This window comes from Phocoena sinus, chromosome 4 (assembly GCF_008692025.1).
Source record: "Phocoena sinus isolate mPhoSin1 chromosome 4, mPhoSin1.pri, whole genome shotgun sequence".
Taxonomy (NCBI): Eukaryota; Metazoa; Chordata; class Mammalia; order Artiodactyla; family Phocoenidae; genus Phocoena; species Phocoena sinus.
Window position 1 is genome coordinate 20833635 of NC_045766.1, and position 24136 is coordinate 20857770.

The 24136-nt window shown below is 49.8% G+C and overlaps 1 protein-coding gene across 2 annotated transcripts in view; it reads left to right on the top strand.

Moving 5' to 3' along the window:
• The first annotated feature begins 1754 nt into the window (after window positions 1-1754).
• CLSTN2 (calsyntenin 2) overlaps window positions 1755-24136 on the top strand; it is a 645262-nt gene continuing 622880 nt past the window's right edge. For both annotated transcript variants that reach the window (XM_032630816.1, XM_032630818.1), the window contains exon 1: window positions 1755-2067. In XM_032630816.1, coding sequence (XP_032486707.1) covers window positions 1959-2067 — 109 coding nt within the window. In that variant the 5' untranslated portion in view covers window positions 1755-1958. The remainder of the gene's footprint in view (window positions 2068-24136) is intronic.

Genomic DNA, 24136 nt, shown 5'->3' on the forward strand with positions numbered 1-24136 from the left:
GAGGCAAATTTATATTTCTCCTCTATCTGCTGGTTTCCCTGATTTTGCCTGGGTCACCTTCACCTTCCCTGCCTCCATGCCATTCTTTCTGGATCCTGACATCAAGTCTGAAAAAGGCAAGAGCCTGATATGGACCTGAGGCACTTATTAGCCCTTTGATCTTGGCAAGGAAGTTCCTTCCCTAATTTCCCCGAGCCTCCATTTGCTCATGTGAGAAAGAATAACAGCACAGATGTGGGTTGTGTGGGTTTAAGGAGACCTGCAGGTGAAGCGCCCTGCCTAGGCTGAGCCTCCCTGCAGCCGCCATGAGTCATGGCTGCCCTGCAAGCGCTTTTTGGTGCCTGGAAATGCAGAAGAGTCGACCTGCACAACTGCAGCGGCTCTGAGTGAGCTGCCAGGGCGGTGCAGAGCGGCTGAGCAGCACGAGGGCTGTTAATGGATTTTATGGCTTTGTTGAGTATCCCAAATTACAGTTATTAATTATAGGATGCTGTTTAGACACGTTGCAACATATATTTTGTTAGTTGATTTGTATAGGCACATATCTGGCAACATAAAGAATGTGTAGGACCATAACACTTACAAAGCACTGTAATTGCCTTTTACTGCCCTCTTTGGCTTCTCAGACAGGAACAAAGGCTTTGAGGAGAGGACGGACAACTCTTCTTGGCCTTTGGACTGTCTAATGTCTAATTCAGTGTCCAGTGGCAGGGTGACATAACCTGTCTAGGTGCTCAGCATATGAGTTGAATCAATGAATAAATAACTATTTTTTTCTAGATTTCTCTATTTCCTTAACTATTCCTTATGAACCCTGACCTGTGTGTGATATTGGCACTGCATATATGTATGCAAATAAGGTCAAGGATTTCTTCTGAGCCATCAGTTAATGTTTAGGGAGTACCTCTATGAACCTTGTGTGGCCTGGGGGTGGTGGGGAGTTGTCAAGAGTGCAAGGCCGTTGCACTCTGGGTACTGACAATTACTCACGAGGTGTTACAAGGCATGACGTCGGGTGGCCTGGTCTCAAGATGCGTGGAGTGAAACAGAAAGGTGGTAACTTCTTGCCTGGGTACCATACTGCGGGGAAGTGTCTGTCCCACTGCAGCCTCGGCAGGCCCAGCGGCCCACGTTGGCTTTTGTGATCTGGTCCATCAGCCTCCGAGAGCCGTGGCTGTTCCTGCCTCTCCAAGATGGTGCGGAGTGCGGCTATTGCCCTCCGGGTCCGCGGTGATGTACCCGGCTTGGCAACTCAGAGCAGCACTCGCGCTTTCCAGCTCTAGCGTGTGCCTGGCGCCCTCCCCAGACCAGGCGGCACAGAACGTCCGGAGACCCGGCCAAGGGCAGGACCTGCAGCAACGCCCGCCCGCCCACCCCTCCGCACGGATGTCAGCTCCAAGGGCGTGGCGGGGCACGGCGCGCTGAGCCCCCGCAGGCGACGCTAAGGCTCCCGGGGACCACTTCTGAGGGAGCCAGCCCTCCCACGAGGCAGTTATTTGAGAGCCGGAGCGAGGGCGCGAGGCCGGAGGGCTCCCCGCAGCCGCCCACCCGGTCCTCTGGGAGCCGAGTCCTACCTGGAGGAGGAGCGTCCCGGAGCTCGAGGACGGTGGAGGAAAGTTGGGGGGCGAGGGCGCGGAGCCGCGAGCCTAGGAGCCTCGGCCGGTGTCCGCGTCTCATGAATATGCAGGAGCCACCTCCCTCCCTCCGTGACGTCACGGGCCGTCCTGGGGTGAGCGCCGGAGCTGCTCGGGGTCCGCGCCAGTGAGCGCGGCTGCTGAGGGCGAGCTAGCGGCGCGGCGGCGGGCACCGGAGGCCGAGCGCGGCGGCGCCCGAAGCGCACACAGCTGCAGGGCAAGGCGGCCCGAGGCCCGGCGGACACCGGAAGGCGAGAGCCGGCGAGGGCAGTAGGCGGCGGCGGCGGCGGCAGCGGCAGCTCGTAGGCGGCGGCGGCGGCGAGGATGGTGACTGGGAGGCTGTGCTGGGTACCGCTCCTGCTGGTGCTGGGCGTGGGGAGCGGCAGCGGCGGCGGCGGGGGCAGCCGGCGGCGCCGCCTCCTCGCCTCTAAAGGTGGGTGCTGGGGAAGTTTCTTCGTCTCCGAGGAGGGAAGCAGGGCGAGCTTGAGGGTGCAAGCGGCGGGGACCCCGCTGGATTTGCACACCCTCCCTTGCCGCAGCTTCCCGGCCTCCGTGCGCCTGGGATGACCAAAGTGAGCGCCCTGCGCCCTGGACCAGAGAGATTCCACCTGCGGACGCCGGCCCAACCCCTGGGCAGATTCTAGGGACCCAGGGGAAGGCCAGGTCTGGGGAGTCCGGACAACTCTGTGGGCTTTCTGCGTCGGAGTGGGGGTGTAGTGGCCGAGTGGCGGGCTCCGGCCCGGGAGCGGCGGGAGCAGGGCGCTGGCACGGCGCGGACAGGCAGTTGTCTGCTCCAGCCCTGAGGGAGGAATCAGTGGCGGCGCCTTCAAAGGAGGGAGCAGAGCTCGTCTCCCAGCTTGGGGATGGGGTGGAAACTTGTGGGCTCCGGGGAAGGCCTCCCTGGCTGGCTTCAGGATCCCCCAGGGCGGCTCTGGCTCCCCTGGGAACGCGCGCCCTCCGGGTGGGCCGCGGAGTCCGGAAGAAGTGCGGGATGTGACCCTTCCCCATAGCCTCTCCGACTGTGCTTGGGCACCCGAGCACAGAGGCGCAGAATCCGGTGACCTCCCTCCCCGCAACCCTATTGGCTTGGAGTTCTTGACCTCCCCGCTTCTCCCGCCCCGGAGGAAGCAAGATCCTGGTGAACGCCTGGCGCGGTCGGGAGACTGTAGGCTGGCGAGCCGCGGAATTTGCTGCCTGGGAGCGCGGGGAGGAGCGCCGGGGTGGGGGCGTCTGGAGGGCGAACTGAAACGGAAGGTCACGTGCTTGCTGGACGGTGGTGGGAGAGGCAAGGGAGGAGCAGAGCGGGCTTGGGTGGCGACGGGCGCAGGAGAGGCGGTGGCAGTTCTGGGCTGGAGTGCCCGGCTTGGTGGTAACTTGTTGATTCTCTGCGTCTTGACTAGGAAAGAAGGGCGTGCGATTGGTTTAAAGGCTGTGGCCAGATTTGCCCGGCAACCAGTACGGGAAGGAACGTGGTCACTGACAATCCTCAGAGGACTGAGGAGTTTGCTCTTGTAGATAAAGAGGCTCCCTATTAGCGGCAACCTGATTTGCAAACTGGCTTTGAACTGTAGCTTACCTGTGGCTCAGGAGGGAATGTATTCTACGTTTAATTACCCTTGGAGGGTGGGGAGAGCGCGAGCAGCCAGTTCGCCTCCTCAGGACCTCGGGAATGCCTCTCCCGCAACTTGAGAGTGAGACGGTTGAGAATAGGAGAGTTTCTGTTTATGCTGTAATTTTTTAGTTTGGTGGCATCGTTTTTTGTAACATTATTTTATAAGCAGGCATCCTGTTCCTTTTCATCAATTCCTACCCCCACCCCCATCCTTGAGAGGTAGTTTTTTGGGGAGGGGAGACGAAAACTGATTATGAAAATGTCTCAAACATAAGGTAAAGGAATGGGTAAAGGAGTCGTTGATCATTCAGAGAGACGCTTGTTTTGGTGAAAGCAAGAATAAAAAACAAAGAACGACCAAATCGTTTGCTCTCCTTCCCCAATATAGACACTTTGTTAAAATAGGCAGATTACATGTTTTCGATTTTTTTCGTCACTTTGTAGCGGAGCAAATGGCGTATATTTAAGCCGATGTTTACGTGCAGGGGGGCTCACAGCAAGTGAAGGAAGGGAAAAAAACTTGTTTGGGAAGAAGACCTGGTATGCTTATGCATCGCCTAGTTCCCAGGTCAAAATGGAAAACTTGGTAGAGATAAAAGAGAAAGATTTGAAAGAAAAAAAAAAATCCAGGCTCTCAGTGATTCACGCATATGTGAATAATTATGTGCATTTTAACCAACACCTTGCATCTTCTCCACTTAGAACATATTCATTTCATGTTGAAAATAAGCCATTTGTCTTTCCGGAGTAAAAAGTTGATTGGTCCTGCGGAGCTAGAGTTGCTGTCTCCCCCGCGTTCTTTCCTCTTTCTCTTTCCAACCACTGGGGGGCTGCAAAGGGCGCTGTTAGCTACATTTTCCTTTTCTTTTCATTTCTTTTTTAAAGACAAATGTGTAATATTTGATCAAAACAGAGACATTTGCTATGACACTTTAGCTGGGATTTACAGGGCTGACTCTCCTTATTACAATGCACGTGAATTTTATGTCTCTAAATTTTATATAATTTCTGAAGAACATTTGAGATACTGAAGGTATGCTTCATATATGATGTGTCCCACCACTGACTTTGCCTTTTCTGAGGTTCATGTCATTATTATCCCCATCACTAAAAAGGAGAAAAGTCAGGAAGACCTATGAAGAAGACTGAACAAAGAAATAGCTTTCTTTTCGCATACAATTTCTGAACTCGTTCACGGAGGAAAAATGGCAGTGGGGCATCAAGCTGCGTGGCAGACCTGAATGCACCCTCTGGACAACTGTCTGGAAGTATGTCCTCCCGGCTTGGGCTCGTGTACAATGTCGTGTTTGTGGCACACAGCTTGTTCTGCCTTTGTGTTTCCTGCTTCTTCCTGTAGGGAATCGAGCAGCTAATCCCTGAGAACTGTTTGGGGTTTTCGCAGAATCGCTGCACTTTGAGTGCAAACATATTCCTGACGTCAGAAATAACGCAGTGGCCAGGCAGCTATTATAACCCCTTCCTTTTCTCTCCTGTATCTTGATTATTCAAAAAAGACAAACACTTCCTGGATGCCTTGAAAAGACCAGATCCTATGCACATGTTTCATGAGCAAAGCTTGGGAAGGCATTGTAGACCCAAGGAGCCTCTGGAGCAGAGAAAGGCATGTCTTATCCAGGGAAGAAAAGGCAATACAAAAAAACCTCTTAAGATTTGTGCCAAATTTGGTGATGCATGAGTGGTCTCAGGTCTCAGGTACACAAACGCTTTTCAGTCCTCAACATCCAGGTATTGGTTGTTCAGGATGATGCTTGAGTAGAGACCATCAGCAATAACTGATGTAGTGCCCGCCTGTGTGCCCAGAGCCTGACTCAGTGCTCTGGAGGATTCTTAGCAAATAAAAGAAGATCACCGCCCCCCCCCCCCCCCCCCCCCCCCGCCCACACACAACCATTCCCATCTCACTACTACCTTGCTTTGAGAGCTTTGATCTGACTGGAGATAAGATTTTTATGTGAAAACTTTAAGAGAATGACAGCAGGCTGAGTTTGTGCCAAGTATAGTACCATGCGATGGGGACGCAGACAAGGGAGATAGAGATAGGAAGAGGGCTTGCAAGCACAGCATTTGGTAATGGGGCGGGGAGGAGACAGAGCGGAATTGTAGCAGTAGTTGTATAATTGTAGTAACTGCAGTTTGTGGAACTTCTCCTTAGTGTGTTACAGGCACTGCGCTAATCCGTTTAACTGGGCTGTCTCTCATTTTTACAAATGCAGGGCTGGTTTTGGTAGCCCGTTTCACAGAGGAAGAAACTAAGTCCGAAAGAGGGCAAGTGACTTGCCAGGACAACCAGGGGAGGATGTGACACTGGGGTGAGAATGCGAAGGCTCACCATGGCCAGTGCCCCTTGACTGTTCATCGCATATTCTCCCCTTTGGATTTAAAGGCAGATCTAGTGAGCATAGGGAAGCTGACTGTATCTCTGAGATCCCCAAGAGCCCCTGTGGCCCTGCATACACAGGAGGAGAGTCCAGGGCTGCTGTGTCAAGGGGCCTGTTGGGAGATAAATGGAGTGGGCCTTGTTCTCAGCCTGTGAGAACAAGGAAACCTGTGTTCTAGCTTCAAGCAGCAGCCTCATCCTTCCTCTTAACAGATTCAGAAACCATCCTTGCGTATTCCGAAGTGCACATGCAGAACCTCCCGTGGGGGCGAAGGTGGTGTGGACTTTTTATGGTGAATTGTCCTATATCATCTCTTGGAAGGTAGCGTGTGTCTCCTGGGGGCGTAGCAGTTATTTCCCCAACAACTGAAGCACAAACGACAAAATGTCCTCAGCACTGCCTCAGAGGGTGCACTCTGACCTGCACTCATCCCAAAGCACCTGTGGTTCCTGGACCAGGATGTGCTCATTCCTGCCCTGGGCCCTTTGGACCATGTCTTCAAGCTAGACGGTCACCTTCCTCAGCCTAATGCCTCTGTGACTCAAGACACAGCCAGGCCTGGGCATGGTTTCTCCTAGGAGCCTTCCCTGACTGGTCCCCCTGGCTGGTCCCCCGGGATGTGGCTCTCCCTCTGGTGTACCTGTGCTCCTTGTCTGGCTCCAGCACTGCCCTGTGAGCTCTAAGGGCTGGAATCTTGTCCTGATTCTCCCTCCCTGTCCTGGTCTCCAAGTCCACCCTACTGCCTGACCTCCGGGTGTGAGCCGAGCAGTCAGTAGTGAGTGGCTTGGTGAATCCACCTGTTTGCAGTTGCAGTGCTATTGTTTAATGACATAGAGATTTTGGATGTTTTCTCCTGTTCTGTAGGAAGGAAAATTTGGGCTTCATAGCGAGAGAAACCTGGGTTCCAATCCTGGCCCTACTGCTTCCCAGTAAGATAATCTTGGACAAATCAGTGAATCCCTTTGAACCTCAGTTTCCTTATCTATAAAATGGGGATACAAAGATCTACCTTGCCAAGTGGTTGTCAGGAAAGTGTTTAGAAATCACTTAGCACAGTTCATGGCATGTAAACAGCATTAAATACACAGTGACTGTAATTACTGTAATTACTGATCATTTAAACACTGGGTTCTAGCATCTGAGATTTGGTGACATTCTCCCTTTCTGACTGACCTCTTGGCAGTTCAGTAGCTTCGTTCATATCTTCCCTCCGTTCAAACTCTGTTGTCTCTGTCTCTGTCTCTCTCCACACGTGCATATGTGTGGACATAGTCATATATGAATACATGCACACATAGACATTTGGCTTGAATTGTGAAAACACCTGCCTCTTTCACTAGTCTATGAATGCCTTTGAGGCTGGGAGCCATGTCTTGTCTCATTCATCTCAAAAGCCCTGGCACTTAACGCAGGGCCAGCTCTGAGGGAGGACTCAGCAATGTGTGTTACCTAAATAACTAAACATCTCTATGTGCCACTGCCGAAGGTGCGGGATTCTGGTCTCTGGAGGAAGAGCTTTACTGGTGTGATTTGGGTTGTAAAGAGAAGTCCCCTGACCAGCAAGCGCTTTCCTTCCAGCCTTGTTGTCCCAGAACGCAGGGAAGCAGTCTTTTTTGTTTGTTTGTTTAAGATACTGGCAACCTCTGTGATGATGCATGTTTATGTGGAAGGGGGTAATTGACACTGTGATAGCCAAATGACAGCTTGAGACAGATTGTTATTTTATTATTTATTATCTAGCCCACCACTAATTGGACCCTGTGGAAATTGGAATGGTGGGTTTGCAGATGAGGACTGAGCTGGGGGAAGCATGCTGAGCTGAAGACACTGGCACCGAAAAGGACAGAAGTTCGCCATCTTAATCAGCTGGGGCTTCTGCAGCAAAAATAACATAGATCAGGTGGCTTAGAAACAACAGAAATTGATTTCGACAGTTCTGAAGGAAGGAAGTCCAAGAATGATTATGTTCTGGTGAGAGTTCTCTTCTGGGTTGCAGACCGCTGTTACTTCTTACCGTGTCCTTCTGTGTGGAATGCAGAGAGAGGAAGCAGGCTCTCTAAGGACTCTCACAAGGACACTAATCCCATTCATGAGGACCCCACCCTCATGATCTCTTCTAATCCTAATATGCTGGGATTTGGGTTGTAAGGAGAGGGTCTCCAAAAGGCCCTGTCTCCTAATGCTATCACACTGAGGGTAGAGTTTCAACATGTGAATTTTGGGAGGACACAAACATTCATCCATACCAATCATGCTGTCAGCTTTGGGGGAGCAATAGGCAGAAGACAGGAGGCGGCAGTGGTTGGAGGAGGATACTTGGGGTGAGAGTGAGGCCAACCCAAACATGCACTGGGCCCCATTTTTAGCTGTTTCAGCCAAGAGCTATGTCTCAGTCTCCTGTTATTCTCTATGAGCGGATTGAAAAGCTGAAACAAATATCAGATATCAAAGAGCTCTCTCTAGGGCAAACATCACACATGACACAAACTATTGGAGAACTTGGTAGCTTCTGGGAAAAGGGTAGACTCTAGACTGTGCATGAAACACCTAGAAAAAGTTTTGTAGGAAAGGAGGAGATTGGCAAGGATAGGAGAAGCCAGCAAAGATTAACGGAGAAAATGAAAGAGGTCTTGATGGGCGAGTAGGCATTTGGTCAGCAGATAGCAGGTGGGCAGGACAGGTAGATGCAAGGTAAGAATGCCCACGTTGGTACGCAGGCAGGAGTAAGGAGGGAGCCCAGCCCTGGACAAATATATTTCTGCATACAGATTTATAAGGCTAATAAAAGAGTGAATGTTTATTGAATGCATACTGTGTGCCAGGCACTATTTTAAGCACTTTATATATGTCAGTTGGTTTCATCTTAACCCCAGTTGGTTTGATCTACCAATGATGCAGGTAGAATTACTATCCCATCTTTACAGAGGAGGAAACTGAGGCCCAGAGAAGGGAAGTAACTTGCCCAAGGTCCCACAGCTTAGAGACAGTAGAACTGAGATTTGAACCCAGAACAGTGTGGCAGACATGGATTTCCCATATCACACAGGCTTACCTAGCAGAGTGATGTGTTTTCAGCCCGAGGAAGGCTCTGAGTGAGGCCAGAGAGGCTCTGCTGCCCTGGAACATTCCGAGGCAGTTCAAGAACATTTGGGTCTTCAAAATTGCTGAAAGAATCAGTTTCTCTGGAAGCCTCACTCTCTGATTGATTTCCCCGTCAGGAGCGAACATCGTCTTCCTCTTCTCGCCCGGGCAGCTGGAAGCCTTCCTCCCCTCCCGTCATGCTTGGCCTCAAGTAGAGAAGGCAGCTGTCTGCATTGCATGGTCCATTGGAGGGGTCTCCTGAATCAGGAAGACCTCCCAGCAGTTGTTCATTTGGGTTAAACATGGCCCTCCTCTGACTCCTTTTTTTTTTTTAAGCAGGCAGGGTTAAGAAAAGCTACCACAGACACTTTCAAGTATACTAGATGTACATGAAGCCTGGACTCTGGGGAGAATGAGGAGGGGATGCTGAAAGGCGAGTGTGGCAAGAGGGGAGAGAGATGGCATAGATGAAATAGAAGGTGCCGTGACTGCTCATAAGGCTGCCTTTTCTTCTGCTGTTGTGGCAGGATTTTATATATGTCAATTATCTTTTTCACAAATACCCATTTTACAGATTGGTAAGTGAACACCACAGGGCATGTAGCCGCAGAGCCAGGAATCAGACCAAGGGGTCAGACTAATTGCAGTTGGTTGCAACCCAGCACCAGGAAGCCAGGTGATATCTTGGATGATGTCACCCGAAGGCCACTTCTCCCACTTCTTAGTGGTTTTCTAATCCTCAGGCACTTGTTTCCAGTACCTTCTCAGGACTTTGCTTGTCCCCAGCTCAGTGTCCTCTGCTTACATCAGTCGTCCGGAGATGGCCCTGACCAACTCTTCTCCTAGCTCACCTTAAGCCCTGCTCAGAGGCTTGCTCCATGTCTGGCCCCTCTAGGATGCCCTGGGGTACCACCAGCCCCATGTGTGTGCCAACCCAGCCTCTCATCTTCCCTCCACGAAGCTGCTGCTTACTCTGTGGCCTCTGTTTGGATCAAAGGTACAAGATCTGCACACTCACCCAAGCCAGAGCCCTGGAGTCCTCCAGCGTCCTCATCTGTCCTCTTCCATCACACCCCATCCTTCATCACGTCCAGTTGATTCTACCCGTAAAGACCTAGAACCTTCCCACTCCCCTCCATGCCCGTTGCTACTGCCTTATTTAGCATCTCTTGGGAATGAAAGCACCCCCTCCTCATCCCATCCATCACCCTGTTGCCAGGATGGGTCACATCAACCCCGGTCCCACCAGGCCTGTAAGAAGTGCCATCCCAATCATCATGAATTCCATCCTTCACCATCCCTGCTGCAGTCTGTTAAGGTCCCAGGGTTTTGAGAATAACGTAACACTCTTGGAATTGCCTCAAGTTTCCATCCCTCCCAGGTTACCCTTGTGACCCTCATTGTCTGAACAGCCTGGCCTCTTGATGTCCCCGGCTGACTCTCTACTTCCATGGGCAGCAGAATCTTTGCTGCCACTGGGGTTCCAGCACCTGAAGTCCAATTCTCCTATTACATTTCATTGCCAATGCCCCGGGGGGTGCTTGGGGATAGGAGATGGAGCAGGCCACCAGTTCCCATCCTAGAGGAAACCAGCCCTTCTCCCACCTTCTACCTCTCCTATCCCTACCATCACCCCATCAAGGAGCTCAGGCATTCATAGAGCAAAGGCCTGGACCGAGTGTCTACAGAGATCTTCTGCCTATGCTCTTGCAACCCAAGCCTCCTCTGAAGCTAGGATACACAGAGAGCTACTTACGTAGTTCACCCAACTACTACTGCTACTACAGCAGAGCTGGGATTTGAATGGACAAAGTCTACTTTCAGAGACTACCCCCTTATCCATTGGGTTAGTGACTCTCAAGCCTGGATGTACAGTGGAACCACTTGAGAGTTTCAAAATAACAAAGGTGCCTGGAACACCCCTGCAGAGATGCTGGTGTCATTGATCTAGGACTTGGGGTTTAGCTTAAAGCTCTCAGTTGTTTGTGATGCCCAGCCAAGGTTGAGAAGTGCCCCTGCCAACCCCTATTGCTGACAGTTCCCCAGGGAATGCTTCATTTCTTGACATGGGTTGCAGGGCTGCTCCTGGGTGAGGGCCTTGACCCTCTTTATTTCACCACCTCTGGTTTCCCCCATCACAGTGCCTGTCACCTCCCTGCCTCCCCAGGCAGACTGTGACCCCCTCGAGGGGGAAGCATCCTGGTCACCTCTGTGACCGGTGCCCAGCACAGTCTGAGGTCCAGAGTGAACGCTGAGCGTTGAGGGGGTGACGATATGCCGGGGTGATGCCACCCACACTGGCTGCAAGTCCCTGAGGACTCTGCCCATGCACACTTCCCCCGGTCAGGGCTACTCCCTGCCTTTGGTCACTGGTAGGAACTAGTCATCAGGCCTCTCCCCTTTAGTTAACTGATTCTCCTTCCAAACCAATGACAGCATTCACTTTGTAAAGGTTGAAAACACTAAGTTCTCCAGATGAGTTGAGTGACCTCTAACCACACCAAGATGTGTAAGGGAGTCAAGTCCAGCAGACGCCGCTGGAATTCTCACTGAGAAAGGCTGTAAATGCCACTCGTAGCTTCTAAAAATGCTTAATTGGCTGAAATTTGACTTCAGTTTTGCCGATAGAAAAAAAACAAAACAAAACACACAGCACATCATTTTTGTGATTTCTGCCACTTTGCATTTCCGTGATGTCTGTCGTATTATATAGTTAAACAGATCTGCAGCCTTCAAAGAAGGCTGACCAGGAAATCGCCTGTGGAGAAGGCAGTGACTCCAAGTCACGTGACTTGGACCCACTGATCTGTGTGAGGCTCAGGGCACATCACTCAGCCCTCTGGGATCTGCTTTTCCCTGTGCAGAAAGGACAGGATGGCACCTCCCTCCTCTATTCAAGAAAGTTCTGAGTATCCACGTGCAAGTGGCTCTGAATACCCTTTGGAAGGATAAAGTGCTTAAGAAAATAAGGTGATCAGATTTGAGAAATTGGTTTTGAGACTTCAGGACTCCAACCCTCCAAACAAAACCCTACATCTTTCCGTCTTTATACTGTCTTACCAATTTCGTTAATGATATTTTCAGGAGAAGACTGAACTTAGCGGTAAGTCCCTTCCTAATTCTTTAATGTACATTCTGCATATGGTGCACGGTGGGCGTTCACCATGGTTATGCAAGGGGTGCAGCAGTCGCAGGCCCATAAATTTTCAGGGAAGAACCAGTCAAAACTGTTAATATGATGTCAAGTTGATGTGTCATTTTCCACTTTGCATGGATAACTGCATCTCAGCAAATTAATTAAAACAGATAAATGTTAATCTAATGCATGTCTCCTTATAATTAATGAGATATAACCATTACTGGGTATTTGATTTATTATTTTAGTTTATAAAATGCCGAATTCTTCTGTAAAGTTAGATACAATAAGAGGAGAAGCTGACCCATATATAGCACTAGGAAAAATGATCACGTTTCAATAATTTAATCACACTCTAAAAGGATATAGTTCATTAACACCATGAACTGAAAGTGTTAGATGTAAATTAGATTAACCTTTTTAGCGACACTTGCATTTACATTGAATATTCTCTTCAAACTCCAAGCACTTTACATATATTAATTCGATGAACCCTCACCAGACCCTTGTTAAGTAAGTACATATATCAAAGTTGGAAGGGAGGAGAAATGAAACCCTTCAAAAATACTGAAATCCTGGTCTTAAGATTTATGATTTCCTCTTCAGCAGTACCGTTTATGCTGGGCTTCTGGAGCTGGAGAACATGGGTGGTATTCAGGCTCTCTCGTGCTGTCAGGAAACCATTAGCCCATCACTCAGTACCTGAAGCCAGAGATGCTTGTGCTGGATGCTCAGGCCAAATGCTCTGCCTTCTTTCACAAAATACACCCCAGCAACAGTGGGTCTTGGCTGTGGACAGGGCAGCCCCAAGTGGGTGTGGGTGATGGGAACTTAGTGCCCCACTGGGGCATCCAAGGGTCATCTTCCCTTGGGCCAGCTGCTGCTCCTTTTTACATCCCTACCCTTGATCATCTGGGTGCTGAGGATGGGCTGTGGTGAACAAGACCTTGGGAGGCTATTGGGAGAAGAAAGGAGGAGGGACAGGGAGATGGGAATGGGCTTAACCTCTTCAGCTGGGGGTCTCTACTCAGGCCCGCCTGAGTTGGGGGCCAAGACCGCTGTCTCTTTACCTTCTGGGATGGAGAGTGAGGGCCTGAGAGACGAGGAGTCCCTCTGCATCTAGCTGAAAGCCTGCTCCTCAAAGAAACTTTCCTGAGCGAGTACCTGGGTCTTCTGTAGCAGCTGGTCACTGGGACCACTCCTCTCCTATGGGGGCTCTGCCTACTTGCAGGACTTACTGTCATTGCCTACTGGAGATTGCACAGAGGGGAGAGGAAGCAGGGCTCGCATTATAAAAGCCTATGAAGAATCAGGGGAGGAGACTATAAGCATTTCCCTAGCCTGATTGACTGTGTGTTTGGGTGTGTTTGGTGGTTTGAGGTTCTGAATATTTATTTTTCCAACTCTTTCTGTTCCTTCAAGTTCTCAAACCCACAAGTGCTTTCCTAGGGGCAGATTTTCACTTTATTCCACAAACCCATTGAAATGCTGTGTGTCTCAGATAACGGTCTGCCCTGGAGCTAGCGCATCACTAATGGTTAGACATGAAATAGAATGTAGGAGAACAAAGTTGGAGTGTCGGGGATTCTTCTCCCTGCTTCTGGAGTTGGAAAATCATGTACTCTGGTCCTCATGCAAGGACAGTTGAACCCCACCCAGTCCTAGAATCTCAGCTCATTCTGCTCTACCGGCACTTCTTGGCACACTTGTCTGCTGCAAAATGCTCCACATTCTCTCCTCCAGACCTCGTACGGAAGGGATGAAGAATCTGGATGTAGAGTCAGGAACTAAGACAGGCCACGACTCAGGAAACTCACAGAAATGCTAGGGAATGAGAGAAAATATTGAATTTGCCGTTTATGGTATTTTAAGAGTTTCCTTCCTTCCTTCCTTTCTTCCTTCCTCCCTCCCTCTTCGTTTCTTCTTTTCTTGTGTGTTTTTGTTTGTTTGTAGGAGGGTGTGTGGTCATTTGGAGCAGGGAAGGAGGCTGAGATAATTTATGATCAGAGTTAAAAAGAATTTCACTTTCAAGATCTAGATTTCACTTTCTTTTTGTTGGTTATTTATTTCTTTTCCCGAAAGCAAACCAATTATTTTGGCTTTATGGCACCATCATGAGAAATATCAAGATGGCTGTATCTTGTGTATTAATTTAAAAATTATATTTAAGTCTTTTTAGTGATTTATTCTTCTTTTAACTAGAGGTCAGAAATAAAGCACCTTTTTTTTTTTTTTTTTACTGCACTTGTATCTTTTCCCTCTTGAAAACCCCCCTGCCTCCCCTCCACCCCAACCTTCCAGTCCTTAAATTGCAGCCCTCTTACTTGGAGGAACTCAAGTCAGAGACCAGCCAAGAACCTTTGCTTGAAGACGGAGTTTTCCTTTCAGACGTGTCCCACCTCTTGTCCCAGAGCCCACGAGGGAGGAGGGGAGGGCTGACGGAATTGTCGGGTCATCTTCAGCACCCTTCTCATCCGCTCCTTCCCCTCCTGCCATATCTCTTCCTACTCCCTAAGTCCCTCCAGGATCTCTCTCTGCAAGACCTGGGTGGCACCAAGGTCTGCTTTTGGAGGTAGTGTTTGGCTGCTCCCTGGAAACCTCTTCTTCTTCTTCTTCTTCTTTTTTTTTTTGCGGTACGCGGGCCTCTCACTGTTGTGGCCTCTCCTGTTGCGGAGCACAGGCTCCGGACGCGCAGGCTCAGCGGCCATGGCTCACTGGCCCAGCCGCTCCGCGGCATGTGGGATCTTCCCGGACCGGGGCACGAACCCGCGTCCCCTGCATCGGCAGGCGGACTCTCAACCCCTGCGCCACCAGAGAAGCCCACCCACTTCTTAAATTACTACCAATAATCATGAGAATCATCTTCCTCCTAATCTTACAATTTGTTTTCTCCATCCAATGGGAAATGTGAATAGAAGCATCTTTAGAAAACTTTGCTACTTCTGTGGATCAGAACCACCTAACCTTTAACTAAAGACAGAGGGTTCACTATGCAGCCACAGCTTCAAAACAAGTCACGTCGTTCATACTTCCAACCAAATGGGCTCTGGTAGAGGAAATTTGGAGCTGCCACTGCCCCTGTCTCAAGTCTACTAGACGTGGTGACCTAATGCTCTCCTTACATCATCTTATCAGAGAGGAAACGCTCTGATATTCCTGTAAGCTAAGGCAATGGGACATGATGCAGTATCTCACTTGACGATGTGCGCATTTAGAAAGAGAGGACACTGCTCAACCCCTAGGGTTACGCATTCGCACACTGGTGGCATTTGGGGCAGCGTGGCAGGCTCTCTGGAGGGGATGGGGGACGTGTGAGGCAGATAGGTCTCTGTCATGGTGCTCAAACCGTATTAGGGTGATTTAGCTCCTGTGCTCAAATTGTGGAAGCCCTCCTGGGATGAGTCTATGTGACACCTTCTGTCATCTAAAAGCTGGCAGTGGTGGCTACAGGTCTTAAAAAGCTGGGCTCCTGCCCGTGCTGACTGCCAACTCTGGTGGGTCTTGATGTCTTTTCACTCGTGGGTCCTGGCATGGAGATAGCCTGGTACTTGGTGTGGGTGGCTTCTCTGGCCGTGGGTGAAGACGTGCACTTGGACATCCTCTCTCCCCAGTAGCAAGGCAGCCTTGATTTCCAGGGACCTTGAGCCCTGCCAATCCCCAGCCAACCCTCCTGAACACCTAAGAAGGCACCCCAAGAGACAAGGGAGGGGTTGCCCATCCATTGTGATGTAAGAGCCTCAGGTGTGCAGACTGGGGGTGTGCTCAGATCCAACCACAGAAGCACTGCCTGGATACGGGCATCAAGCCCGGCGTCTCCCCTTCATTAGCCACAAGGACTCACCTGGTTCTCTAGCTTGATTGCATCTGCTTAAAGGCAGGGCAGGGTTTCTCCTGAGTAGCGGCCAGCACACCTGGCTCAGCAGTCTGTAGAGCACCGATCCTTCTCTGTCTGGTGTTCTCAGTGTTTTTCAGTGTCCTGAGCTGTTCTTGTCTCTGGTCCTTGCTTCTTGTGGCAGGCGCTCTCTATATCCCTGACTCTTGTCTTTCTACTGCAGCCAGCTCAGGATAGGGATGGGGCTGGGTGCGGGATGAAGAGGCAGGGGCCTCACTGATCAGAGAGCACTTGGTAACTTGGATTCTCCTTGCCTGACTGTACTTCTCTATCCCTGCAGCTCATGGACTGGTTCCTCTTTAATCTACTTCTACGCAGCCCTTGGCGGTTCTTTCAAACACACACACCCAGTCCATCACCCCCTGCTCAGAATCCCTCCATGTCACTTCCTCACTTTCAGGATAAAGTCCACTTTCCTTGGCTTATCCCAGAAGGCCCTTAGTGGGTGCCCACCTGTTCCTGGGCTAGAAGGTGAGCTCGTGTGAGCAGAGCCCAGCACCTGCACAGTGGCTGAGGAGTGAATGAGCGAATCTTCTCTCCATATGTTGTCCTCACGCTTCAGCCTGACCTGCAGAAAGAGCCCAGTTCCCTGCCTCATGGGTCTTCTTGTGTCTCTGTGCCGATGCACACCCCGCCCTTGCCCCATCTGCCTTTGCCTTGTCTGGCAACCTGGTGCGTCTTCTGGGATCCATCCCTGGCATCCCTGGGAGTATTCTTACCCCCTACCTCGATTACACGGCTCCCATACGGACCTCCACGGTGGCACTTACCAGCTTGCCTACCTGCCCACCTGCTGTTCCTCACTAAACTGTCCTTATCCCTGAGGTCAGCGTCTGTGACGTCCTCATTCTGTGCCCCCAGCATGTATGGGTCTAGCACAGGGTAGGTGGGTGAGTGATGTCTGGAGTTCCCTAGAACTCAGCTCGTTGCCTTGTGGGGATGGAGGGCTGGGGTGGAGGTTCCTCTTGATTTACCTTTCTCCTTCACCCCCCCTGGGTCCCCCAGTGCACATCTTTCCAGTGCAAGCCCACCAGAGTAGGGCTGGTTGGAAAAAGGAGGATTTGGTTAGGAAGGTTAGCATCGCGGGCTGGGTGCTGGCTATCATTGGCATGAGCTGGTGCGTTCAAGGATGGCGAGATAGAGCCAGGCTGGGGGCAGGTGACATGCTGGAGGTGAGACACATTGGGGCCTGGGAAGCTAGATGGCTCAGGGCCTTGGACCGCTGAGGCTGATGGTTCTGGGGGCCATTTCCAGAGTGTATGTGCTTCTGGGATAATTAATGTAAAGTAACTTTCCCATCAATGAAGAAGCTTAGTCATGAGCTCCCTCTTTAATCTGTAACACTGAATACCACCTATCTGGGAGAACATCTTCTGTCACTGCACCGATGAGAATTAAGTTGTAACCACCGGCTTCTGCGGGTCTTACACTCTGCCCAGCGTGCCCTCCATGTCTCTCAGTGGTTACTCCTGGCTCCTGTCAGCATCCTCTGAAGCCTCAGACTGTAGAAGTCCTACATGTATAAAGCATGCCTCCTTTTCCAAACAGGCCACTAAAAGCGATTTGCAGTTGGTGACATCAGATGCGTGTGTGTGGAGAGGCCAGGATAAAGTTTTTCGTTGGAAAAGCTTTGCCATCAGTTAGAGTGAGATGGCCGCACGTGATGAGGCCCGTGGAGTGCTACCCTCATAGCTAGAAAAAAAAAAAAAAAAAGAGCAAGTGGGAATCCTTCAAAGTCCAAACATTTACTTCCAGATCTAAGGGTATGCTGCTTCAGTTCTAAGCATTCAAGATTTGACACTGTGCACAGGGAAACACCGCCATCCCCATCCAACCCAAATCCAGGACTTTTGAGGTTGGTGTTGGTAGGGGAAGCTCCTGGGGGTGCTCCCTGGAGATGTGGCTGTGCAGGGGTGTATGGGGCAGGTGGCTAACAGCCCTGACTCTGACCCTGAAGCCCCCCTTCTCCTTGGGGCAGGAGTTTTTGTGTCGATTATGCTGCTGAGGCAGGGGCCTGGACAGGACTGAGCTGCCGCCTTCCCGTAACTCTGGCTCAAGTGGGAACAGCTTCTCCCTCTAGATATTAAGGCTAGAGCTTGGACCCAACTGGGTTTGACTAAAGGCTCAGAGTGCATAACAGGGAAATAAGCAGAAAGGATTATGAAGGCAGACCACTGGTTTGCATTGCTTCAGAACCAATGGCCCCTTTTTACAACAAATATTTTGTAGTCCTCCCATTATTATCCTGAAATGAAATGTACTGATATTACTGCTTGCTTGCATACATAATTTAACAAATCAGTATAATGCCTTAACTGAAATATAAAGAAACTAAAAGGAAAATAATGTATCATAAAATACTGTGTAATGCTTGTGCCCACCTATACTAGAGGAGTAGCGAATTAGATGTCTGCTGTGAATGCCACAGCTGCAAATGCAGATGGCTCCAGGTGCGTGGTATTGGCAAGTCAAATATCATGGTTGGGCTTCCCTGGTGGCGCAGTGGTTGGGAGTCCGCCTGCCGATGCAGGGGACACGGGTTTGTGCCCCCGTCCGGGAGGATCCCACATGCCACGGAGCGGCTGGGCCCGCGAGCCATGGCCGCTGAGCCTGCGCGTCTGGAGCCTGTGCTCCGCAACGGGAGGGCCACAACAGTGAGAGGCCCGCGTACCGCAAAAAAAAAAAAAAAAAAAAAAAAAATCATGGTTGATATTGGGGTGATGTGATGTTAAGAAATGGTGACATACTTCCGGTGAAATTCTGAACGAGACAAAAGTATCCTCTGGCCTTAATTCATAGGATGGTTGTATTCCTGAGAAACTTAGGGTTTATTAAAGCTACACGAAGAATATTTAGCTGACTCATTCCAGTGCCATTAGTACAAGGAAGAGAACTGTGGAGTTCTAGATGGTGTGCTGGGGGATGTCCAGGCTGAGAGGTGCCTGGAGGATATACCCCAACACACACACACACACACACACACACACACACACACACACACACACACACACACTGACTCCTAAGTTCCTGCTTCTAAGATGTACCAAAGCTGGATCCCATATGTACTTGCAGGTGAAATTTCCTTAAAGGGTAGACAACTTCCGGAGCTGTAGTCTTTCTGGGGAACTTTTGGGGCAAGGGGGAAAATGCCACTAGCTGGTGGACACCTGAAAGAGGTTGTCCCGTTTCACCAGAAGACCTTCTGAAGAATAAAGCCTTCCCAGGGGGCATGTTGGAAGACCGCACTGAGCCCCTCAACCATGTGCTGGAGAATCATTTAAGGGGATAGACCAGCGGAAGGGAGGACTGCTACTTTGCCTGAGATGGAGCCAGGCTGGGAGTAGGTGACATGTTGGGGGTGAGACAGGTTGGGGCCTGGGAATCTAGATGGCTCAGGGCCTTGGACCTCTGAGGCTGATGATTCTGGGGGCCATTTCTAGAGTGTATATCCTTCCGGGATGATTCATGTAAAGTAACTTTCCCATCAACAAAAAAGCTTAGTCGTGGGCTCCCTCTTTCATCTGTAGCACTGAATACCACGTATTTGGGAGAACATAACTTTGCTTTAAGTATAGAGGTATGTCTTCCCCTTTCCCTTCTGCTTCTCTTCCCCACAAGCAGAAGAGTAGGGTGGAGGGGTGGAGGAGAGAGTAGACCACACTCGGCCCCTCCATCAGGAGACTTAGGAATACCTTGCCTTTTGTGGGGGAGCAGAAGCTTTGTGGATCAGATAGGAGTTTAAAAATGAGTTGGGTTGAGTCTTAGTAATTGAATGAAAAGCTGTAGAATTGGGCTGGAGTCTCTTTAAGGCAGTTGCCATCCAGTAGGAGGGAGGAGCTTGACAGCACTGTAGGGGGCAAAAATAACAGTTTTTCCTGTTTATATCCAGATGGATTACATGCTAACAAACTGGCTAGAGTATTTATTATGGTCCATACTGATATTTCAGAGATAAAACATTGTTTTCTTGGATGGAAAATTCTTCGTTAGTGTTCTCATGGATAATTTAGAGGGATGAGGGTTTTTATTTTGTTATTAATCCCTAGGTGTCTGTTTATTTTTCTCCCCTTCCTTCACATAAGCTTTAAGGTGCTCCTAAGAGAGAGGCTGAATTGCCAAAGAGAGTTTCAGTAACTCTGAGATGAAAGTGCATTTTAATATTTTGATTTAATGGGAAATGGTATATCCCCTTAATAAGGAGTTCAGTGACATTTGGTAGTTCTGTAATATTTGACTTGGAGTTGAGTTTATAAAAATTTCAGCCCAACGGTAACTTCAGGGCACTAAGGGATATGTGTATTTCTGAAATGAGAAGACCCGGTTGACATTCTGATTCTAACATCAACCTCATCTCTCATGCATCACCATATTTTCAATTATAATGGACGATGGGCTGTGCATTTAAAAGTGTTTTCCCTGCAAGCTCCCTCCCAGACCCAGCTGGGAAGGGAGAGTTCTCACACGCACTCTTCCAACTTAACTTACTAACATGCTTCCTTCTCCAAGACTGCTTTGTTTTTTTTCTGCCTACATTGGTTCCTCAGGGATTCTTTAGAAAGTGGAATCTTTTTTAACTTCGTGGGGGAATTTACGTCCTGAGTCACCTGAAAAGGTTGAACTTGGGAAAAGCAAAATCATGGCAGGAAAAGCCTGAGGTTGTATGAAATAGCTCTGCCAGCCAGACAAAAGTACTTCTAACAAAATCTGGGGAGTAAAACCAATGTCTAGGGTATGGTGTTCTAGTATCTCTTGGGTGTTTCAGGATGATTCAGACCTTCTCTACATTTGTTTCTCATTTCAGCATTAGCTTACTCTCCAAGGAAACAAATGCCCTAAATGGATTATATCAAGAACCCGATATGCCACTCGTAGGCAGCGAATAAGGTCGGGGTTACACTCAGGCACTCCTAGGACACAGTGGTTTTGTGGAGTAGTGTGGGTTTTTATTTTTAAAATTTTTTAAAAATAAATTTATTTTTGTAACCAATGGAAGCAAATTTTATATGTCACCTATTTCGAGTGTACATTTCAATGATTTTTAAAATAAATTTACCAAATGGCTCAACCATCATCAATCAGTTTTAAAACATCTCTGTGACCCCGATCAGATCCCTCATGCCTATTTACTCTTTGTTTTTTTTTATTGTTGTTGTTTGTTTGCTTTGCCAGGAGGCTCAGGACCAGACCTCCCTACATCAGAGACTGGTCACAAAACCAGGTCTGCGATGGCCCTCTCTTCTACCCACAGTCAGTCTAGGGTGGGGCAGGCCCTGTCTTTTCCCCACCCACCTCACCCAGCTGGGCTGGAGGAATAGAACAGCTGTCGAGTTCGGTGGAGCCTGCTACCAGTGGCTTAGAATTAGGGGCCTCTTCCCCAGTGGGGCTGTGAACTCCCGGCTGGCCTTACAGCAAGTCTTGACCCCTTCTCCAGTGTACATTGTCAACGGACTTAATAAGATGCAGGTTGGATAGAGACTAGTCAGCAGCCTCAAGGGTGTGTGTGAGGAGGGGATTTGTGTGGCCATCGAGGGTGCCTTGCCCACGTTCCCTCTGCTCCTGCCGTTTTCATAGATTCAGGCCCAACTTCCAGCACTAGGTGCCCTTTGCCTGTGTGCTCTCTCTGGCCGTGAGACCCCTCTCTGCCTGTGTGCGGACCAGGTCAGAAGTCCCAGGGAACTAACACCCCCAGGAATGGTCCTCCACCCGTGACTGACAGGAGTTGGTGGATCAATACCCCTGCTCCGTTGTCACTAAGGTGGGAGAACATCACAACCTTTCACGTGGTCCTCAAGGGGTTCCCACGAGGTCTGGGCTCCACTTGCCCAGTTTCCACCCTTTGTTCCTGAGTCATTTCTCCCCTCCCCCACTGGTCTTTCCTGAGATCACCTCCAGATAAAACACCTGCACTCAAATCCTTGTCTCAGGTGGAGCCTGTTCCTGAAGGAACCCAAACAGATAGAGGGGCAAACAAGAGAAGGTTTTTTTTTTGCGGTACGCGGGCCTCTCACTGTTGTGACCTCTCCCGTTGCGGAGCACAGGCTCCAGACGCACAGGCTCAGCGGCCATGGCTCACTGGCCCAGCCGCTCCACGGCATGTGGGATCTTCCCGGACCGGGGCACGAACCCGTGTCCCCTGCATCGGCAGGCGGACTCTCAACCACTGCGCCATCAGGGAAGCCCGAGAGAAGGTATTTTATAGAGAGCACTTGGGTGCTCTCTGGACTTTGCTCTCTATAGTAAATCTGGTACTTCAGGATCTCAATGCTGGGATTCCACTGCACATTTAGTCAGACTCACTTGGCGGCTGTGAGGTCTCGTGGGGCGTTTGGAGGACTGCTACCCCTTACTGGTGTCCCCCGTCACTGAATTGGGGCGCTCTTGTGTGGCACTTAGCCTGGCCTTCACTCCCACCCGGGGTGGGGAGGTCTCCCTGCAGCGAGCTCTGTGCAGGGCTCTGCGGCCCAAATTCCCTGGGCCTGGTGGGGGGGGATGGGCGGCTCTTCCTTGGGGCCCAGGATTCTGAAGGCCCCCTGAGGGCAAGGTTGCCCCAGCTCCTTCCCCAAGATCTGGGCTAGGGTGGGTGCCCAGCCCCCCAGGGGAAATGAGGTGAATTAGGCTGATGCCTGCAGCACACATCATCCACACATCTGGGGCAACATCTGGTGCCTCTGATTGCAGCCAGATTTCTCGAGTGTCTATTTTCAGCATTTTCCCAGAGTGCCTATAAGTGAATTTGCAAAGCGGTTAACTCTGTCTGCAAGGCTTCCTTCACTGACGTGGAACAGCCGGCAGAACAGAAAATCTCTCCCCTCCACCCACCCCGGTTTGCCCATGAGTCTGAATGACTGTGGTCATTCCGTCATTTCAGGTAAGGCAGTGAAAAAATCCGATTGATACAAATTCAGCCCTTTCTCTGAGAGACTTAGTGCCCTGAGCCACTGCCGGTTGAGCAGGTTGACGGGAATTAGTCCGTCCGCTTAGCTTCAGTCACATGGCCCAGCTCAAGTGGATGCGATTTGGTATTTTTTATGTTTTTGACAGCCAAATGACTTTATTTCAGAGGTGACTATTCTCAGCATATAAAATATATGTAAGTAGGTGATTTCAGGTACTGAGGACAACCCCTGATTTATTTAAAAAGTTCTTGTAATTCTAGGTGGCTGACTGATGCATGGTGTGTGAAAGGTGTGTGAATGCTGATTCAGTGTATGGGTCCTGATTATGCAAAATGTAGAAGACATGGGATCTTGGAAAAGTTGCATAACTTCTCTGAGAGTTAGATTTCTCAGCTCTACGATGGGCATATGAAATCCTACCTCAAGATGCTGTTGGAAAGATAAAGTAAGACCTAGGATGTAAACCACTGGGCATAGCAGAGGCTGGTATTCTGGTTATCTACAGCTACCTAGCAAACTACTCCCCAATGAATCCATGTAAAGCAACAACGTTTTTAAAAAATATTTTTTATGGGAGTATAGTTGATTTACAATATTGTACAATGGTATACAGTAAAGTGAATCATATATATATCTCAATTACATATATATATGTCTTATATATATCATATATATATATATATCTCCATTCTTTTTCAGATTCTTTTCCCATATAGATTATTACAGAATATCGAGTAGAGTTCCCTGTGCTATACAGTAGATCCTTGTTGATTATCTATTTTCTGTATAGTAGTGTGTGTATGTTAATCCCAATTTATGCTCATAGATCCCGTGGCTTGGGAATTTAGATGGGGGTGGGGTGGGGAGGATAGCTTGTCTCTGCTCCGTGATGCCTGCGGTCTTGAATGATCAGGAATTGGTTGGGGTCATCTGGAGGTTTCTTCACTCCCGTGTCTGGCGCCTGGGCCTGGATGACTCAAGGACTGGGCTCGGCTGGGGCTACTGACCCGAGGCTGTCTATGATTCAGCTTCCTGCCTGCATGAAGGACAGTCGTGCTTCTTACCGGAACACAGAGTAGAAGCTGCACCGCCTCTTGTGGACCCAGCTGCATCCTCTCCTAAGTCATCTGGAAACAGGTCCTGCTCACCTCAGGGCTTTCTCTCACTGGATGATGGCTTGCATTTTCTCCTTGACTATGTCCTTGACCTTGGCCTTAGCCAGAGTGGTCTCTACTCTCTCATGCCCCAAGAGAGAAAGGATGGAGGACACTCATTTCCTGGGTAGCAGGCAGGGAGCACATGCTATGAGGGGGCAGCATGCACAGTGGGACCTCTGGAGGGAAGATGGGTCCCCGTAGGAGGTGCGACCCAAAGGCTGGAGGGAAGGGGGTGATGAGGAGATGGTCAGACCTTGAGCATAGTTACCCCTGTTCTAGAGACTTTATACCCGTCAGCTCAGGTCAGCTCACCCTCACAGGGGCTCTGT